General features: G+C 42.9%; 1 protein-coding gene across 2 annotated transcripts in view; it reads left to right on the forward strand.

Moving 5' to 3' along the window:
* The window catches only part of LOC144674608 (poly(U)-binding-splicing factor PUF60-like), a 67,934-nt gene that overhangs the window by 29,739 nt on the left and 23,056 nt on the right, over positions 1 to 15,139 (forward strand). The window contains exons 5-6 of one of the 2 annotated variants that reach the window (XM_078535883.1): positions 4,726 to 4,791; positions 6,219 to 6,380. In XM_078535883.1, coding sequence (XP_078392009.1) covers positions 4,726 to 4,791; positions 6,219 to 6,380 — 228 coding nt within the window. The remainder of the gene's footprint in view (positions 1 to 4,725; positions 4,792 to 6,218; positions 6,381 to 15,139) is intronic. The other variant, XM_078535884.1, reaches the window with a different exon arrangement.

A 15,139-nucleotide genomic window follows, 5' to 3' on the forward strand; every position in this document is an offset into this window, starting at 1 on the left:
AGTAATCCCTCATATTCTGTTGCCCATGCATTATCAAGCTGCCTTATTGCAGAAACACACCTCTACAATGTGCCTCTCCATCACTGTAAGAGGGTTGTGTGTAAGGCAAACAGAGCATAAGGAGAGGAGTAACTTTATTCCACTGAATTATATCAATTGGAAGTGTTATATTTTTGTGCACTGTAACAGTGACCCTTTATTAAATTCTGATTTCGGGGGTGGAACATTTTTTCCTGTACTGATCCTGGATCTGTTGAAACATTTATTCTGATATTTGACCTGGGTTGAAGTATTGGGTTTCCTGAACTAGAGGTCCTCTGTGAGCTCTGCCGTTTCTGGTAATGTCATTGACAGTGTAAGAGCTGCCTTTCAGTGACAAGACATTCAGCATTTCAACTTGTCTTCCAGCTCCAATAGTCCATCAGTTTGAAGGTTGTAAAATTTTCCACCCCTGTATTCTGATCCTAGACTTAATTCTTTTTTAGAAATATAAACACTTTCCTAACAATGATAGTGTCTGGTTCAAATAAGGACACTGAACAATTTTCAAAACTGGTGTGGTTATTAGAAAATGTGTAATATCAGGAACCCCTTCTCAAAACATAGATACTCGAATAATTTGTGTTGATATTTCACACACTGAAAATTGCTTATATCCACGTCTTTACATATTCATGGTCTCACCTCTTCTCCATTTCTGTATTTGTCTAAAAAGTAAATTCACAATTTCACCACAGTTCCTGAATATTTTTAGCATATATGGTACAGGGGAGTAAGATGTAGGATAATGTACCCATGTTGCCATGGGTGGAATGAATTGGGCGTTTGGCTGATGCAGTGAGCTCCACAAGGTTCTTCACCATGGCAATATTTCCCTCGAGACCAAGAAAGAAAAGGATTGGCTTGCATCAAACCCTGGCAGAGTTACTGAGTATTGACTAAGTCCCTGCCCAATTTCTGACTTGGGAGAACGTTTTTATTTTACTTTATTTTCTCCTCTTCCCACCCCACCCCACCCCACCCCCCCACCTCTTTGGTACTGTTCATCTGTCTGTCCATCCATGAACAATAATCTTATCACCTCAGTAACTCCACAGATGACTTATTGGTTATTAAACTTGAATTTCATTGAGAGATTTCCACTCATTGAATGCTGAGTTCACTTTGCCGGGGACTTTACGTGTTTCTCACCCTGTCAGCAAGTCAGATCAATGTAAAGGCCATTCAGCTCTCTCTGCAGCACCATCAGCTGGCAGTACAGAGACTTCTCTCCAAGTGTGGACCACTGGGTTTGTCAGTGCTGAAGTAGCTTGTCTAATTGTGCTACCAGCTGATGTGACTCCGACTACTGCCAGGTGAAGTTGTTGCGGGGAATAGTGGCAGTGTGGCATTTCACTGATGTGAAGGACATGACTGTGAGTGTGTGCAAATTGTGTGCAGTGCATATAGTAGTTACTAAAGCAAACTCCTCAGCATTGAAGGAATGAGGGCCAATAACCCTCAAGAGTTGTTGCTGCTCTAAGAAAATGTCATACTTTGCCATTTGTGGAGGTAGGACAGGATGTATTCTGAACAGATCCAAATCAACTATTACACGACTGCAATGTGATGGATTCAGTGGATCCAGTGAGAGGTGCTTTAAATTGATGAGTCACTGAGGGTAATGACAGTGCAGTCTGGGTGGAGTACAACCGGGTGAATATGGCTGGGGGAATATTTCTTGGTACACATGCCTGGGGCCACTTCCAAACAACAGCAATTGGTATTTATATAGTACCTATAAACATAGTAAGATGTCCCAAGGTGTTTCATGGGTGCTTTATCAAACAAAATTTGACACTCAGCCAATTGAGATATTAGGGCATATGAACAAAAGCTTGGTCAAAGAGGTTTTAAGAAAAGCCTTAAAGTAGGAAAGGGTAGAGAGGGAATTCCAGAGTTTTCGATCTAGACCGCCCATGATAGAGCGATTTAAAATCGTACATGCAAGAGGCTAGAATTGGAGGAGCACAGAGATCTTGGGGGTTGTGAGGCTAGAGGAGATTCCAGAGATAGAGAGGGGTAAGGCCATGGAGGGATTTGAAAGCGAGGATGAGAATTTAAAAATTGAGGTGTTGCCAGACCAGGAGCCATTGTCGGTCAGTGAACACGGGTGATGATGAACGAGATTTGATGAGAGTTAGGAAATGGGAAACAGCTTTTGATTGAGTTTAACTTGACAGCATGTGGAAGATGGGAGGCTATCTAGGAGAGCATTGGAATAGTCCAGCCTAGAAGTAACAAAGTTAAGGAGTGAGGGTTTCAGCAGCTGGTAACCTGAGACAGGGCAGAGTTGGACACTGATACAGGGGTGATTGGTTAGAAGTTTATCCTGGGGTCAAATACCACATCAAGGCTGCACAGTCAGGTTCAGCCTCAGACAGTGGGCAGGAAGAGGCTGAGTAGGTGCCTAGGGAATGGTGCTGTGGCAGGGCCACAAAGGCAATGACTTCTGTCTTCCCAGTATTTATTTGGCGATAGTTTCTGCTGACCAGTCTGGATGTTGGACACACAGATTGACAAATCAGAGATAGTGGAAGGGTTGAGAGGTAGATGTAAGGTTTAACTGGATGCTATAAGTGTACACGTGGAAACTGATGTATTTTTGGATGATGTTGTCAAGGGGCATGTAGATACAGACAGGTTGAGAATGATTAGGTTATGGTGGTCACAGTCACGCAGGATATCATCTGTGACTTTGAAGGCCATTTTGGCACTGTCGCATGGGCAGAAGTCCAAATAGAAGGATCCAAACCCAGAGTTTTAGGAAGGTGGGCGTGAACCTGGGAGGTGACAGCATTTTCAGAGTTAAAAAAGGAAGGGGAAATTGGAGATGTGACAGACCTTTGCGAATGCAGAAGAAAGGTTTTTTAGAATTTGATGGCTGATTTGAAGGGGAGGAACACAGCACTTGATGGGCGAGAACAGTTAACAGCACCAGCTAACCTGGAAGCCAGGTAGGGAAGATTGGTAAGCAGTGCTGGGCTGCATAGTACACTGTTGTGAAAACCTCCCCTCTGGGCTTTAAGGTACACACTGAGGATAAAAGTTATGCATCCAAAGCTAAATATTGGAAATGTTAATGTCGCACAATATTGTAAATTGATAGTGGCACTGTGTGGGTTGTGCTGTGGTTTACAATGCCTTGTTCTGATAATTTGTTGTTAACTCACTTGGACTTTGCTTCCACCTGCTTTGGAAGGTGGTTTTTAACCATGCTGAAGGATACAAGAAAAGGGGTTGCATTGTGGAGGAGTTTGCTTTAAAGATATCTACAGGACTGTAAGCAGTGTGCCGCACTGATAAAGAAAGTTATTGCGTAGGCTTCAGTGATGCATGTCTGTGCTCACATTGGACTATGTTGAACCATGGCTGTGTGCCATGGTGGTGGCCATGTGCCTGTGTCTTAACTTCTTAAAATCCTGGCATCGACAAACTTTGTAGTGCAGCTATGGTGTTAGGCTGGAGACAGAAGCCTGAGTATCCCAGCTTGCTGGTTGGAACTTTGAATTGCAATGCACCATCCATTCATTTTCTTTTGTTTCTTTAGCTGCCCTGTGATCCCCAGTAGTTTTGCTGTTTTGATAGTTCAAATACTGGGTTCTGGGCGCTTTCTCTCTGCCTGCTTGAAATCTTCACCCGTCCGACTGTTTGTCCGCACACATCCTCTCTTTATTTGTCACCTCAGTAATATCAAACCTGAGTCTGTCTCTGATTAGAGTCTGGGTTCCTTTTTTGAAAATGAGCTTACTTGAAACTGTGTACGTGTACATCAGGGTTCCTGTCGATTTAAAAATTTTAAGTAGATTTGCCCTGTTGCTGACCTTTTGAGGGTAGATTAAAAGTTGGGGTTGGGGTAGGGGTAGTGGGTATCTTAACAAAACTAGTCACAAAATACTGAGATGTCCCATAGTGAAAAGTTTTCAATACAGAAGCCCTTTTATTGTCACACTCAGCCTGTCAAACTACTGAAGAACTGTGTTGTTGTTGTGCAGTAGGTGAATGACACTAGGTCTGCTGGATACTTGCACTCTGGGTCCCTTTGTGTGTGATCTGTACAACCTTTCTTTCTAAATTCTCCACTCCTTGCTCCTTCCCTTCACCCTTTTTCCCACCCCCAATCCCATTTGTAAATTTTGTTGCAAATTTAGTGATTTATAATGAACACTCCTCAAATACCTCATCCTGTTTTGTCAGTGTGCAGCCATCCTTCGAGATGGGAGGGTGACATAGCCTGAGTGTCCTAATCATTTACAGAGGGGGTGGGGGGAGAGCAAGAAATCAGAGTGCATTAAGTGATTAAAGCACTAGATACTGATTGATCCAAACTGACTAGGTCAGTTCTGTGTTTTTGGGAGTATTAGACAGTGTGAAAAGAGGGGTATAGAGGAGCAGTAACAATAAGGGGGCTTCACTGTATATAACCTAATATGTACAGTCTCAATGTGATGAGTGCAGTACACACAAGTTTTTGCTATGGGAGAGTGCCGTAATTACAAAAACTAATTATGGTTTATGCCATTATATTAAAGAAAAAGAAAACGGGGACTTAACATTTCAGGCCACTTCACTTTTTAAAATCCTAGCGGGAACTCTGGCGTACCTACATCCATAACACTTACTGTCACCTCAAAGTTAAAAAAAGGCTTTATTAGATTTTTTTCATAAGTGACTTCCTCTCATCAGACACTGGGTTCCTTTCGAAAATGGGCATGCTGGGAACTGTGCGATTGTCTCGACTCCAAAGATCAGGTAGGGACTTTTGTCAAAAAGCACTAACACTTGGAGTTTTGAAAATGTCTTGAGCAATGTGATTTTTTTTTTTTTGGTTATACCCCAGAGTAAGCGATTTTAGCTCCTCTGCTTCAGAGTGGTGGTAATCAGGCATAGTAAGCATCTGTGCAGGCACGCAAGGTAACCGTAGATTCTAATGCTTTAGACAGTGTCAGGTGGAGTGGAAGTGGGGGAGAGTGAGTAAATGCCATCAAAAGATTAAAATCAATATGAAGTTAGCAATTGCTCTTTCCTGTTGAGAAGATTGGTTTGAATCAACTTTATTTTTAGGAGGTTGTCATAGGGGCTCTTTTGTATATTTTAAAAGTGAGACTGCTAAGCTTTGAGGAAATTTGCACTGGTAGGTTTTCAGTTTGCAATGACATTTGCATGTCTGTGTGTGTTTCCCTTCTCATCACATCTGGACTGCTTTTTTGAACAATTTCCACAACTGTTTTGTCAGCTTTTTGTGGGAGTGGTGGTAGGAGTGAGGAATTGAAGATTTTGTGTTTTCTCTTTTTTTTCCCCTTTAATTCTTTCTCCCTCTATTCTCCCTCTCCCCTTGTGTCCTCTCCAAATTTGCAGCAATGCTTCATGCCTCCTTCCCACTTGAGGGGAGAATGTAGCCCAGGCCTCCTCTCTCTGACCGTCAGTGCTGTGGTATTGTGTGATCAGCCTGTTCACACCTTTTCCTTAATCCTTTCTCTTTCCTTTTTTTGCCCAAGACGAGATCCCAGCCCAAAACTTGCCTAACTGGCCTAGAGCTCCCAAGTGCTGACCATAGCTGAGGCTGGTAGATTCAGGTGTGGTACAGTTCTGGAAATCTCTCTCGCTTTCTCTGATCTTCTCCCCACCTACCCCCTTCCCCAGCTAATAGGGTGTGAGTGCAGTCGGTGTCACATTACTGGACCACCATGAAACAAGTCCACTGAACGAGACTACAGACAATACATTAAGACACAGGACTGCAGCAAAGCCCCCCTGCCTTTCACCTCAATGGAGTGTGCTGTGAGCAGAGACTTCATTTTAGTTGAAGTTAAGGCCCCTTCTACTGTTCTTCACACTGACGATTTGACATTCCAACCTGTAAAAGATTTTATACCCAAGCCTTAATGGCTCCATTCTGACAAATTTAAATACGCTTATTTGAGACTGTATAATCCACAGTAAGTGCTAGCTTTTTTCTCTATCTAGACATTTATTTTATACTGCGCTTGTTAATTAAGATCTGCATACCACAGTGTAGTAGCTAAGTTTCCTGAAAGATATGGCCTGTTACTTAACCACATGCAGTAATGCTCTGTTACTTGTCCCTACTGTCCAGACTCTGTCTGTTAGGGTGTTTTTATTAGTGTTGCCTGGTTGTACATATTCACTCTGTTTTTTTCATTCCCTCTCTGGATCAGATGGCAGCACAGAGGCAACGTGCGCTGGCGATCATGTGTCGCGTTTACGTTGGATCGATTTACTATGAGCTGGGAGAAGATACCATCCGACAGGCTTTCGCTCCCTTTGGACCAATCAAGAGCATCGACATGTCATGGGACTCCGTCACTATGAAACACAAGGTTCTCTTTTCTGTCACCTTACTACATGTCAGGCTTGTTTATTATTGAGGGCCAAATTTTGATCTCCTTACCTAGGAAAGGATATACTTGCCATAGAGGGAGTGCAGCGAAGGTTCACCAGCCTGATTCCTGGGGTTGCAGGATTGTTGTATGAGGAGAAACTGGGTCTACGAGGCAATGAAGTTTAGAAGAATGAGAGGGGGTCTCATTGAAATGTATAGAATTCTGACAGGGGTGGACAGACTGGATGCAGAGATGATGCTCCCTCTGGCTGGGGGGTCTAGAACAAGGGGTCACAATCTCAGGATATGGGGTAGACCATTTAGGACTGAGATGAGGAGAAACTTCTTCACTCAGAGGGTGGTGAACCTGTGGAATTCTCTACCACAGAGGCTGTGAAGGCCCAGTCACAATATATAAAAGAAGGTAGATTTCTGGATTCTCAAGGCGTCAAGGGGTATGGGGAGAGAGCGGGGGTACAGCTTTGAGAAAGAGGATCAGCCATGATCATATTGAATGGGAGAGCAGGCTCGAAGGGCTAAATGACCTCCTATTTTCTACGTTTAAGTAGCACTAAACACAGGCGGGCTCAGTATTGCTATTGAGGCTCCCAGTGAAAGCTGGAATCCAGCTTAAGGGTACTAAATATAATGGGGCCGCTTCAAACTAAACAGGTCTCCCTGCACATTTTGCCACAATGCTGCAATTTATTCTCTGGAGTGAGCAACATTTGAGATAGCCTTTGTCACATTTGGTGAAGTAGTTTTGATTAAAGATACTTGTGAGAACTAGCAGGTTAGGGAACTAACTTCAAAGATAGTTAAGAAATTGATTGTAATGAACTAAAATGGGAAGTGTGACTGGGAAAACTTCATCCTACATAGTTGAACTCTGTCATGATTATAGAATGAAGGCAGTTTGTTTCCTCTCTCTCTCTAATGCCTGAGTATTGACAGTGCATGTTTTTAATTCAAGTTGAGGGTTGGTTGGTAATGGCAGGGCTTAATAGACCCGTTGCTCATGGTGTCTGTCACTGTGGAGCAGCAATTGACTGGACAAATAGAATGTTGAATTACAAATGACAGAGGAATAGAGCACCATTCAGAGGAGGTCACACTGAAACCTACTGATTAAGCATTCAGTTCAAGCTTCCAACATCATGCCCAGTCTGATTACTGAGGCATATGAGAGAGAGCTGTGGAAATGATGCAGACAAGAGTCAGAAGGGTGATACCAGAAGGGAAAAGTTATAATAAAAGGCTAGAGAAATTGGAGCAGTTTTACCTCAGCATGAGGGAACTGAGTGGGAAGCAGAAAATGTCCAGTTGGTTCCTCAAGCCTGCTCTGCCATTTTGTGAGTCGTTTTAATTATTGTTCCCTGCCCTTCCTCCCTATCCCTGACTTCCCAAGCATATATATTTATTGGAAGCAGTACATTGCACATTCTTAACCTATTTTGTGAGGAAGGGAAAAACAGAATAATGGCTTTTTTTTAGCTGTTTATCTGATGATGTAAGGTCTTCTGTTTCCCTGGGTTCCTGTACTAGAGGGAAAAGTCAATTCCCATTTACTGCTTAACCATGTCATCCAGGGAATATAATACAAAGTTTCCTAGCCTCACTAGAACTCATTCCCTTATCCTAGGTAATTGTTCCAGTCAGTGGCCATGGAGCTTTCTCAAAGTCTATATCTCTTCCAAGCAACTGAAAGTCAGTGTTATTACAATTGAGGTTGTGATGGTGTTCCATTCTGTGTGATGGCCTAGTGGTCTTGTCACTGGACTAGACTCAGGGCAGTGCTCTGGGGACCCGGGTTCGCATCCCACCACGGCAGAGGGTGAAATCTGGAATTAAAAGTCTAATGATAACCATGAAACCATTGTTTATTGTTGTAAAAACTCAGCTGGTTCACTTTCTCCTTTAGGGGAGGAAATAGTTTCTGCCTTGATCACCAACTCTGGAAGTGAATTCCACAGACTTGCAGCTCTCTAAACAAGATTCTCCTGCTGTCTTGTACTGAATTCCCTACCTTTAAGTTTCATCTATGGCATATTGTTATAGACCCTTAGACTACTGGGAGCAGCCTGCTTCCACCTACCCTGTCTCATCCTTTTGTCAGTTTAAACACTTTGACCATATTGCCCCATAATTTGTCAGCATTGTTATAAAGTCATAGAGTTTTACAGCATGGAAAGAGGCCCTTCGGCCCATCATGTCCGCGCTGACTATCTAGCCCCTATCTACTCATTTTCCTACACTTGGCCTGTTGTCTTGTATGCTATGGTGTTTCAAGTGTTCATCTAAATACTTCTTAAATGTTGAGGGTTCCTGCCTCTATCACCCTTTCAGGCAGTGAGTTCCAGATTACCCCCCCCCCGCTCCCCGACCCCCCAACCCTCTGGGTGAAAAACTTTCCTCAAATCCCCTCTAAACCTCCTGCCTCTTACCTTAAATCTATGCCCTGGGCTATTGACCCCTCCACTAAGGGGAAAAGCTTCTTCCTATCTACCCTATCTATGCCCCTCATAATTTTGTATACCTCAATCAGGTCCCCCCCTCAGCCTTGTCCGCTCTAAGGAAAATAACTCCAGCCTATCTAGTCTCCCTTCATAGCTGAAATGCTCCAGCCCAGGCAACATCCTGGTGAATCTCCTCTGCACCCTCTCCAGCGCAATCACATCCTTCCTATAGTCTGACGAACTGAACTGCATTTAGTACTCCAGATGTGGCCTCACTAACACTTCATAGAGCTCCATCATAACCTCCCTGCACTTGTATTCAGTGCCTCAACTAATAAAGGCAAGTATCCCATATGCCTCCTTAACCACCTTGCCTACCTGTCCTGCTGCCTTCAAGGATCTGTGGACATGCACACCATGTACTTCCTAGGGTCCTACCATTCATCGTGTACTCCCTTGCCTTGTTAGCTCTCCCAAAATGCATCACCTCACACTTTTCAGGAATAAATACCATTTGCCACAGTTATGCCCATCTGACCAGCCCGTCTATATTGTCCTGTGGTCCAAGGCTTTCCTCCTCGCTATTTAACACACCATCAATTTTCGTGTCATCTAAGAAATTAGTGATTATACCTTCTACATTCATGTCAAGATCATTAATGTACACTACAAACAGCAAGGGACCGCACAGAACCCTGCGGTATGTCACTGGACACAGGCTTCCAGTTACAAAAACAACCTTCGACCATCACTCTGTGCCTCATGCCACTAATCTAATTCTGGATCTAAATTGCCCTGGATACCATGGGCTCTTACATTCTTGACCAGTTTGCCATGTGAAACCTTGTCAAAAGCCTTACTGAAGTCCATGTGGACTACATCAACTGCACAACCCTCACACCTAGTCACCACCTCAAAATTCAATCAAATTTGTTAGACATGATCTCCCCCTGACAAAGCAATGCTGACTATCCTGTGGAGATTAACTCTGTCCCTCAGAATTTTTTCCAAAAGTTTCCCTACCACTGATGTTAGACTCACTGGCCTATAGTTTCCTGGTTTATCCCTACCATCCTTCTTGAATAATGATACCACATTAGCTGTCCTCCAGTTCTCTGATGCCTCTCCTGTGGCCAGAGAGGATTTGAAAATTGTCAACGCCCCTGCAATCTCCTCCCTTGTTTCCCACAGCAGCCTGGGATACACCTCACCAGGGGATTTATCCACTTTTAAGCCCGATTAAAACCGCTAATACCTCCTCCTAATTTATTCAAGTATATCACAGTCCCCCTTCCTGGTTTCTGTACCTACATTGTCCTTCTCTGTAGTGAATACCAATGCAAAGCACTCATTTAAAACCTCACCCACATCTTCCGGCTCCTCCCACAGATTGCCACTTTGATCCCTAATGGGCCCTACTTTTTCCCTGGTTATCCTCTTGCCCCTAATATACTTATAAAATGCCTTTGGATTTTCCTTTATTTTACCCACCAGTGTTTTTTCATGCTGCCTCTTTGCTCTCCTAACATCTTATTTTTTAAGTAACCCCCTGCACTTTCTATACTCCTTAGGGCTTCCGCTGTTTTAAGCCCTCAGTATCTACCATAAACTTCCCTTTTTTCCTTTATCCAATCCTGTACACTCCTCGACATCCAGGGTTCTCTAGACTTGTCGGTTCCACCCTTCACCTTTATGGAAACATGTTGGCCCTGCACTCTCACTATTTCCTTTTTGAATGACCCCTACTGCTCTGATGTAGATGTTCCTACAAGTAGCTGCTCCCAGTCTACTTTGGCTAGATCCTATCTTGCCATACTAAAATTGGCCTTCCCCCAATTCAGAACCTTTATATCTGGTCCATCTTTGTCCTTTTCCATAACTACCTTAAATGAGTTGTAGTCACTATCACTGAAATGATCCCCCACTGACACTTCTACCACTTGCCCAGCTTCGTTTCCTAAAACTAGGTCCAGGACCGCCCCCTCTTTTGTAGGACTTTCTACATGCTGGCTTAAAAAGCTATCTTGGACACATTTTAAGAATTCCGCCCCTTCTAAGTCTTTCATGCTTTCTGCCCCAGTTAATATTGGGGAAGTTGAAATCCCCTACTATTACCCTATTTTTACACTTCTGAGATTTGCCTGCATTTCTGCCGTTCTATCTCTCCCTAACTGTTTGGGGGTCTATAGTACACTCCCAGCAGTCTGATTGACCCCTTTTTGTTTTTAAGTTCTATTCATATGGCCTCATTTGAGGAACTTTCCAGGATATCATCCTCCTTATGGCAGTAATTGACTCCTTGATCAATGTTGCGACGCCAACTCCTTTTAAAATAAATGCCATCCAACCATGCCTTGCTCCCTTGTGTCTTAACTTGACTATATACATTCCGACTTCCAGACTGACTTGGTTTTTCTTCTATACTGGTCTGTACATCACCCCCTAGTATAGCTCCACTCCATATCCCATCCCCCTGCCGCATTAGTTTAAACCCACACCAGCAGCACTAGCAAACCCCCCCACAGGGATGTCAACCCTGTTCCGGATCACGTACAACCCGCCCAACTTGTGCAGGTCCCACCTTCCCCAGAAACGGACCCAGTGACCCAGAAACCTAAAACCCTCCCTCCTGCACCAACTCTTCAACCACGCATTCATCTGCTTTGTCCAGCTATTCCTATACTCACTAGTACGTGGCATCGGGAGTAATCCAGAGATTACAACCTTTGAGGTCCCGCTTCTCAATCTGCTACCCAGCTCCCTAAAGTCTTGTTGCAGGACCTCATCCCTTTTTCTACCTGTGTCGTTGGTACCAATGTGAACCATGATCTCTGACTGTTCGCCCTCTCCCTTCAGGATGCCCTGCAGCCGTTCAGTGACACTCGTGACCTTGGCCCCAGGGAAGCACGTATATGGTTGCAGAAACGCCAGTCTGTACCCCTCACTATTGAGTCTCCTACCACTATTGCTCTTCCTCTTTTTCTCCTCCCCCCTTGTGCAGCTGGGCTCCAGAGGAACCATGACTCTCATCATTTTCCAATGCTGAAAATCTGTTCTTTAGTGAGATGCACTTTGTTCAGGTATAACTTAACTTTCACACAACCATCCTGACTCTCCCTAATTGGCCTGTATTTTCCAAATGCTCACTTTGTATCCTTGGTAATGAATTCCGCTATGATAAACTCACTGGCTTTGGTTTATTCCTTTCTCCCTTTTTGAACAGTGATGTGATGTTTGCCTTCCAGTCCTCTGGTACTGTGCCTGAATGCAGTCAGCTTTGGAAGATCAGGAGTAATGCGGCTCAAATTTCCTGACTTGCATTAAATGGTGAATGTATAGACCCATACAGCGGGAACAATACTTCATTCAGCAGCACTTGGGTTATTTGTTTGAACTAGAGCTTATGGATGTTATCTCTGTGATCTTCCAGATGGCATTTGGTAAGGTTCTGCACAAGATATTATTAGCAGAAATGAACTTGTACGAAATTGGAGTTAATCTAACGTGGACTGGTGGGGAGGTAGGAAACAGAGTCGGGATAATGAGAACGGTCTGTAATTGGCAGGATGTGACACGTGGTGCTTTCCAGGGATCTGTACTGGAGGCACAGCTTTTCAACATCTATATCAATGACTTGGATGACAGAATAGAGAGCTATTTATTCAAGTTTATAAATGACACTGTCAGGAGGAAGTTGCAAAGGGACATGACAAATTGCGAGTGGACATAACTGTAGCAGATGAAGTTCGACGTGGTCAGGAAGTTTGGTTCTTAAAAAAACAAACTGAAATATTTTCTTAATGGAGAGACACTTGGAGTTGCAAAGTAATAAAGGGATTTGGATGGCCATGTAGGAAAATTGCTAAAACCTAGTGCAAGAAGCAGTTGAAAAGAGCTTAATCTTAGAGATTGGAATTCAAAAGTGAGGAAGTTGCAAGTTTTCCAGAACCTTGGCCAGATCCCACCTAGACTAACTTCATTCAGTTCCTGCTCCCCACACCTAAGGAAGATATATATTGGCCTTATAGGGAGAGTGGCACAGATTCACCAGAATGAAACTGGGTCTAAAAGGGTTACATTATGAGGACAGATTGAATTTGTGAGTGATCTAATTGAGGCGTTCCAAATGGTAAAGGGATTTGTTAGGGTGGATAAAGAGAAACCGTTTCCATTACTGGGGGAATCTAGAGCAAAGGAATGCAAAATTAGAGCTAGACCATTTAGTGATTACGCAAAGTAGCATTCCTTCACACATAAGAGTAATGGAAATCTAGAACTCTGTCCCCCAAAAGACTCTGGATGTTGGGAGTTAATTGTAACTTCCAAACTCGGCTTGATTTTCATTAGGCAATGACATCGAGGGATATGGAGCTAAGGAGTAAATTAACCATGATCTGATTAAATAATAAAACAGACTTGACAGACTAATTGCGAAGTTTAAGCAGGAAAGTCTCGAGTGCAGCTTGTAATATGTCCATGCTAAGGTGTCAACTGAGTAATTAGCAGGTGGTTGTGTGCGCAAGATAGCTGACGTTGGATGGCTGATGTGATAAACCAAAGAGTAGAGACGAGGCAAGAGAGACAGGTATTAATATGGGAAATATACTGTGACAGGAAGTGACAGAGTACAAATCTAAGAGTAAATCAGCAGATAAGGCTAGACGCTACAAAAATAATAAAAGGACAAAACTAAAGTCTCTGTACCTAAACGCATGTAGCATTCGAAACAAAACAGATGAACTGATAACGCAAATTGAAATAAATAAGTACGGTCTGATAGACATTACAGAGACATGGCTACAGGATGACATAAATTGGGACCTGCATATTGAAGGGTATGTGACATTTAGGAAGGACAGAAAGTTAGGAAAAGATGGCGGGGCGGCTCTGTTAATTAATGATGGTATTAGCGCATTAGAGCGGGATGAACTAAGTTCAGGAACCAGGATGTAGAAGTGGGACTAGTGGAATAATATTTCGGCACAGACTAAAAGGGCCGAATGGCCTGTTTTCTGTGCTGTAGTGTTCTATGGTTCTAAGTGGTTTGGGTTGAGATAAGGAATGATAAAGGCAAAGAGTCACTTGTGGGAGTGGGGTGCAGGCCCCCTAATTGTAACTACACAGTAGGACAGGGTATAAAAGAAGATATAATGGGAGCTTTCCAGAAAGGTACAGCAATAATCATGGGGGGTTTTAATCTAGATATAGACTGGAAAAATCAAATAGGCAAAGATAGCATAGATGAATTTATAGAATGTTTTTTGGATAATTTCTTAGAACAGTACGTTTTGGAGCCAACCAGAAAGCAGGCTCTACTAGACCTGGTATTGTGCAACGCAGTAGGATTGATTGATGATTTCCTAGTGAAGGCACCCCGAGGTAGCAGCGATCATATGATGATTGAATTTTACATTCATTTTGAGGAGAAACGAGTACGTCCATGACTATTTTAAACTTAAATAAGGGCAATTATGAGGGTATGAAAGCAGAGCTAGCTAAAGTGAACTGGCAAGTGAAGTTAAGGGATACGTCAATAGAAGTTCAGTATCAGAAGTGAATTTAAAGGGATATTTCAGAATACACAGAATATATACATTCCAGTGAGAAAGAAAAATTCCAAGGGCCCACCATCCATGGTTAACCAAAAAGTTAAAGACAGTATCAGACTTAAAGAAAAAGCATATAATTACACAAAGACAGGTGGCAGGTCAGAAGATTGGAAAGAATATAAAGAACAGCAAAGAATGACAAAAAGGTTAATAAGGAGGAAAAAATTAGAGTATGAGAGAAAGCTAGCTAGAAATATAAAGACAGTAAGAGTTTTTATAGATATTTAAATAGGAAAAGAGTTAACAAAGTGTGCTTTGGTCTTATAGAGAGTGCGTCTGGGGAATTGATAATGGAATGTAGGGAGATGGTGGATGAATGAAACCAATATTTTGCTTCAGTCTTCACTATAGAGGACACCAGTAACATCCCAGAAATCAGGAAATGGGAGGGAGGAACTTGGGACAATTACCATCACCTGGGAAGTGGTATTGAGCACATTGTTGGGGCTGCAGGCTGACAAATCCCCAAGAAAATAGCAAATATAATTCCAGGAATGAGATAATTGTCCTGTGAGGAAAGGCTGGGCAGGCTAAGCTTGTATCCACTGGAACTTAGAAGACTAAGAAGTGACTTAACTGAAACCTTTAAGACCCTGAGGGTTCTTGACAGGGCAAATGTGGAGAGGATGTTTCCTCTTGTTGGAGAATCTAGAACTAGGGGAACACTGTTTAAAAATAAGGGGTTGCTCATT

The sequence above is a fragment of the Cetorhinus maximus genome, chromosome 3 (assembly GCF_964194155.1).
Source record: "Cetorhinus maximus chromosome 3, sCetMax3.hap1.1, whole genome shotgun sequence".
In the NCBI taxonomy this organism is placed as follows: Eukaryota; Metazoa; Chordata; class Chondrichthyes; order Lamniformes; family Cetorhinidae; genus Cetorhinus; species Cetorhinus maximus.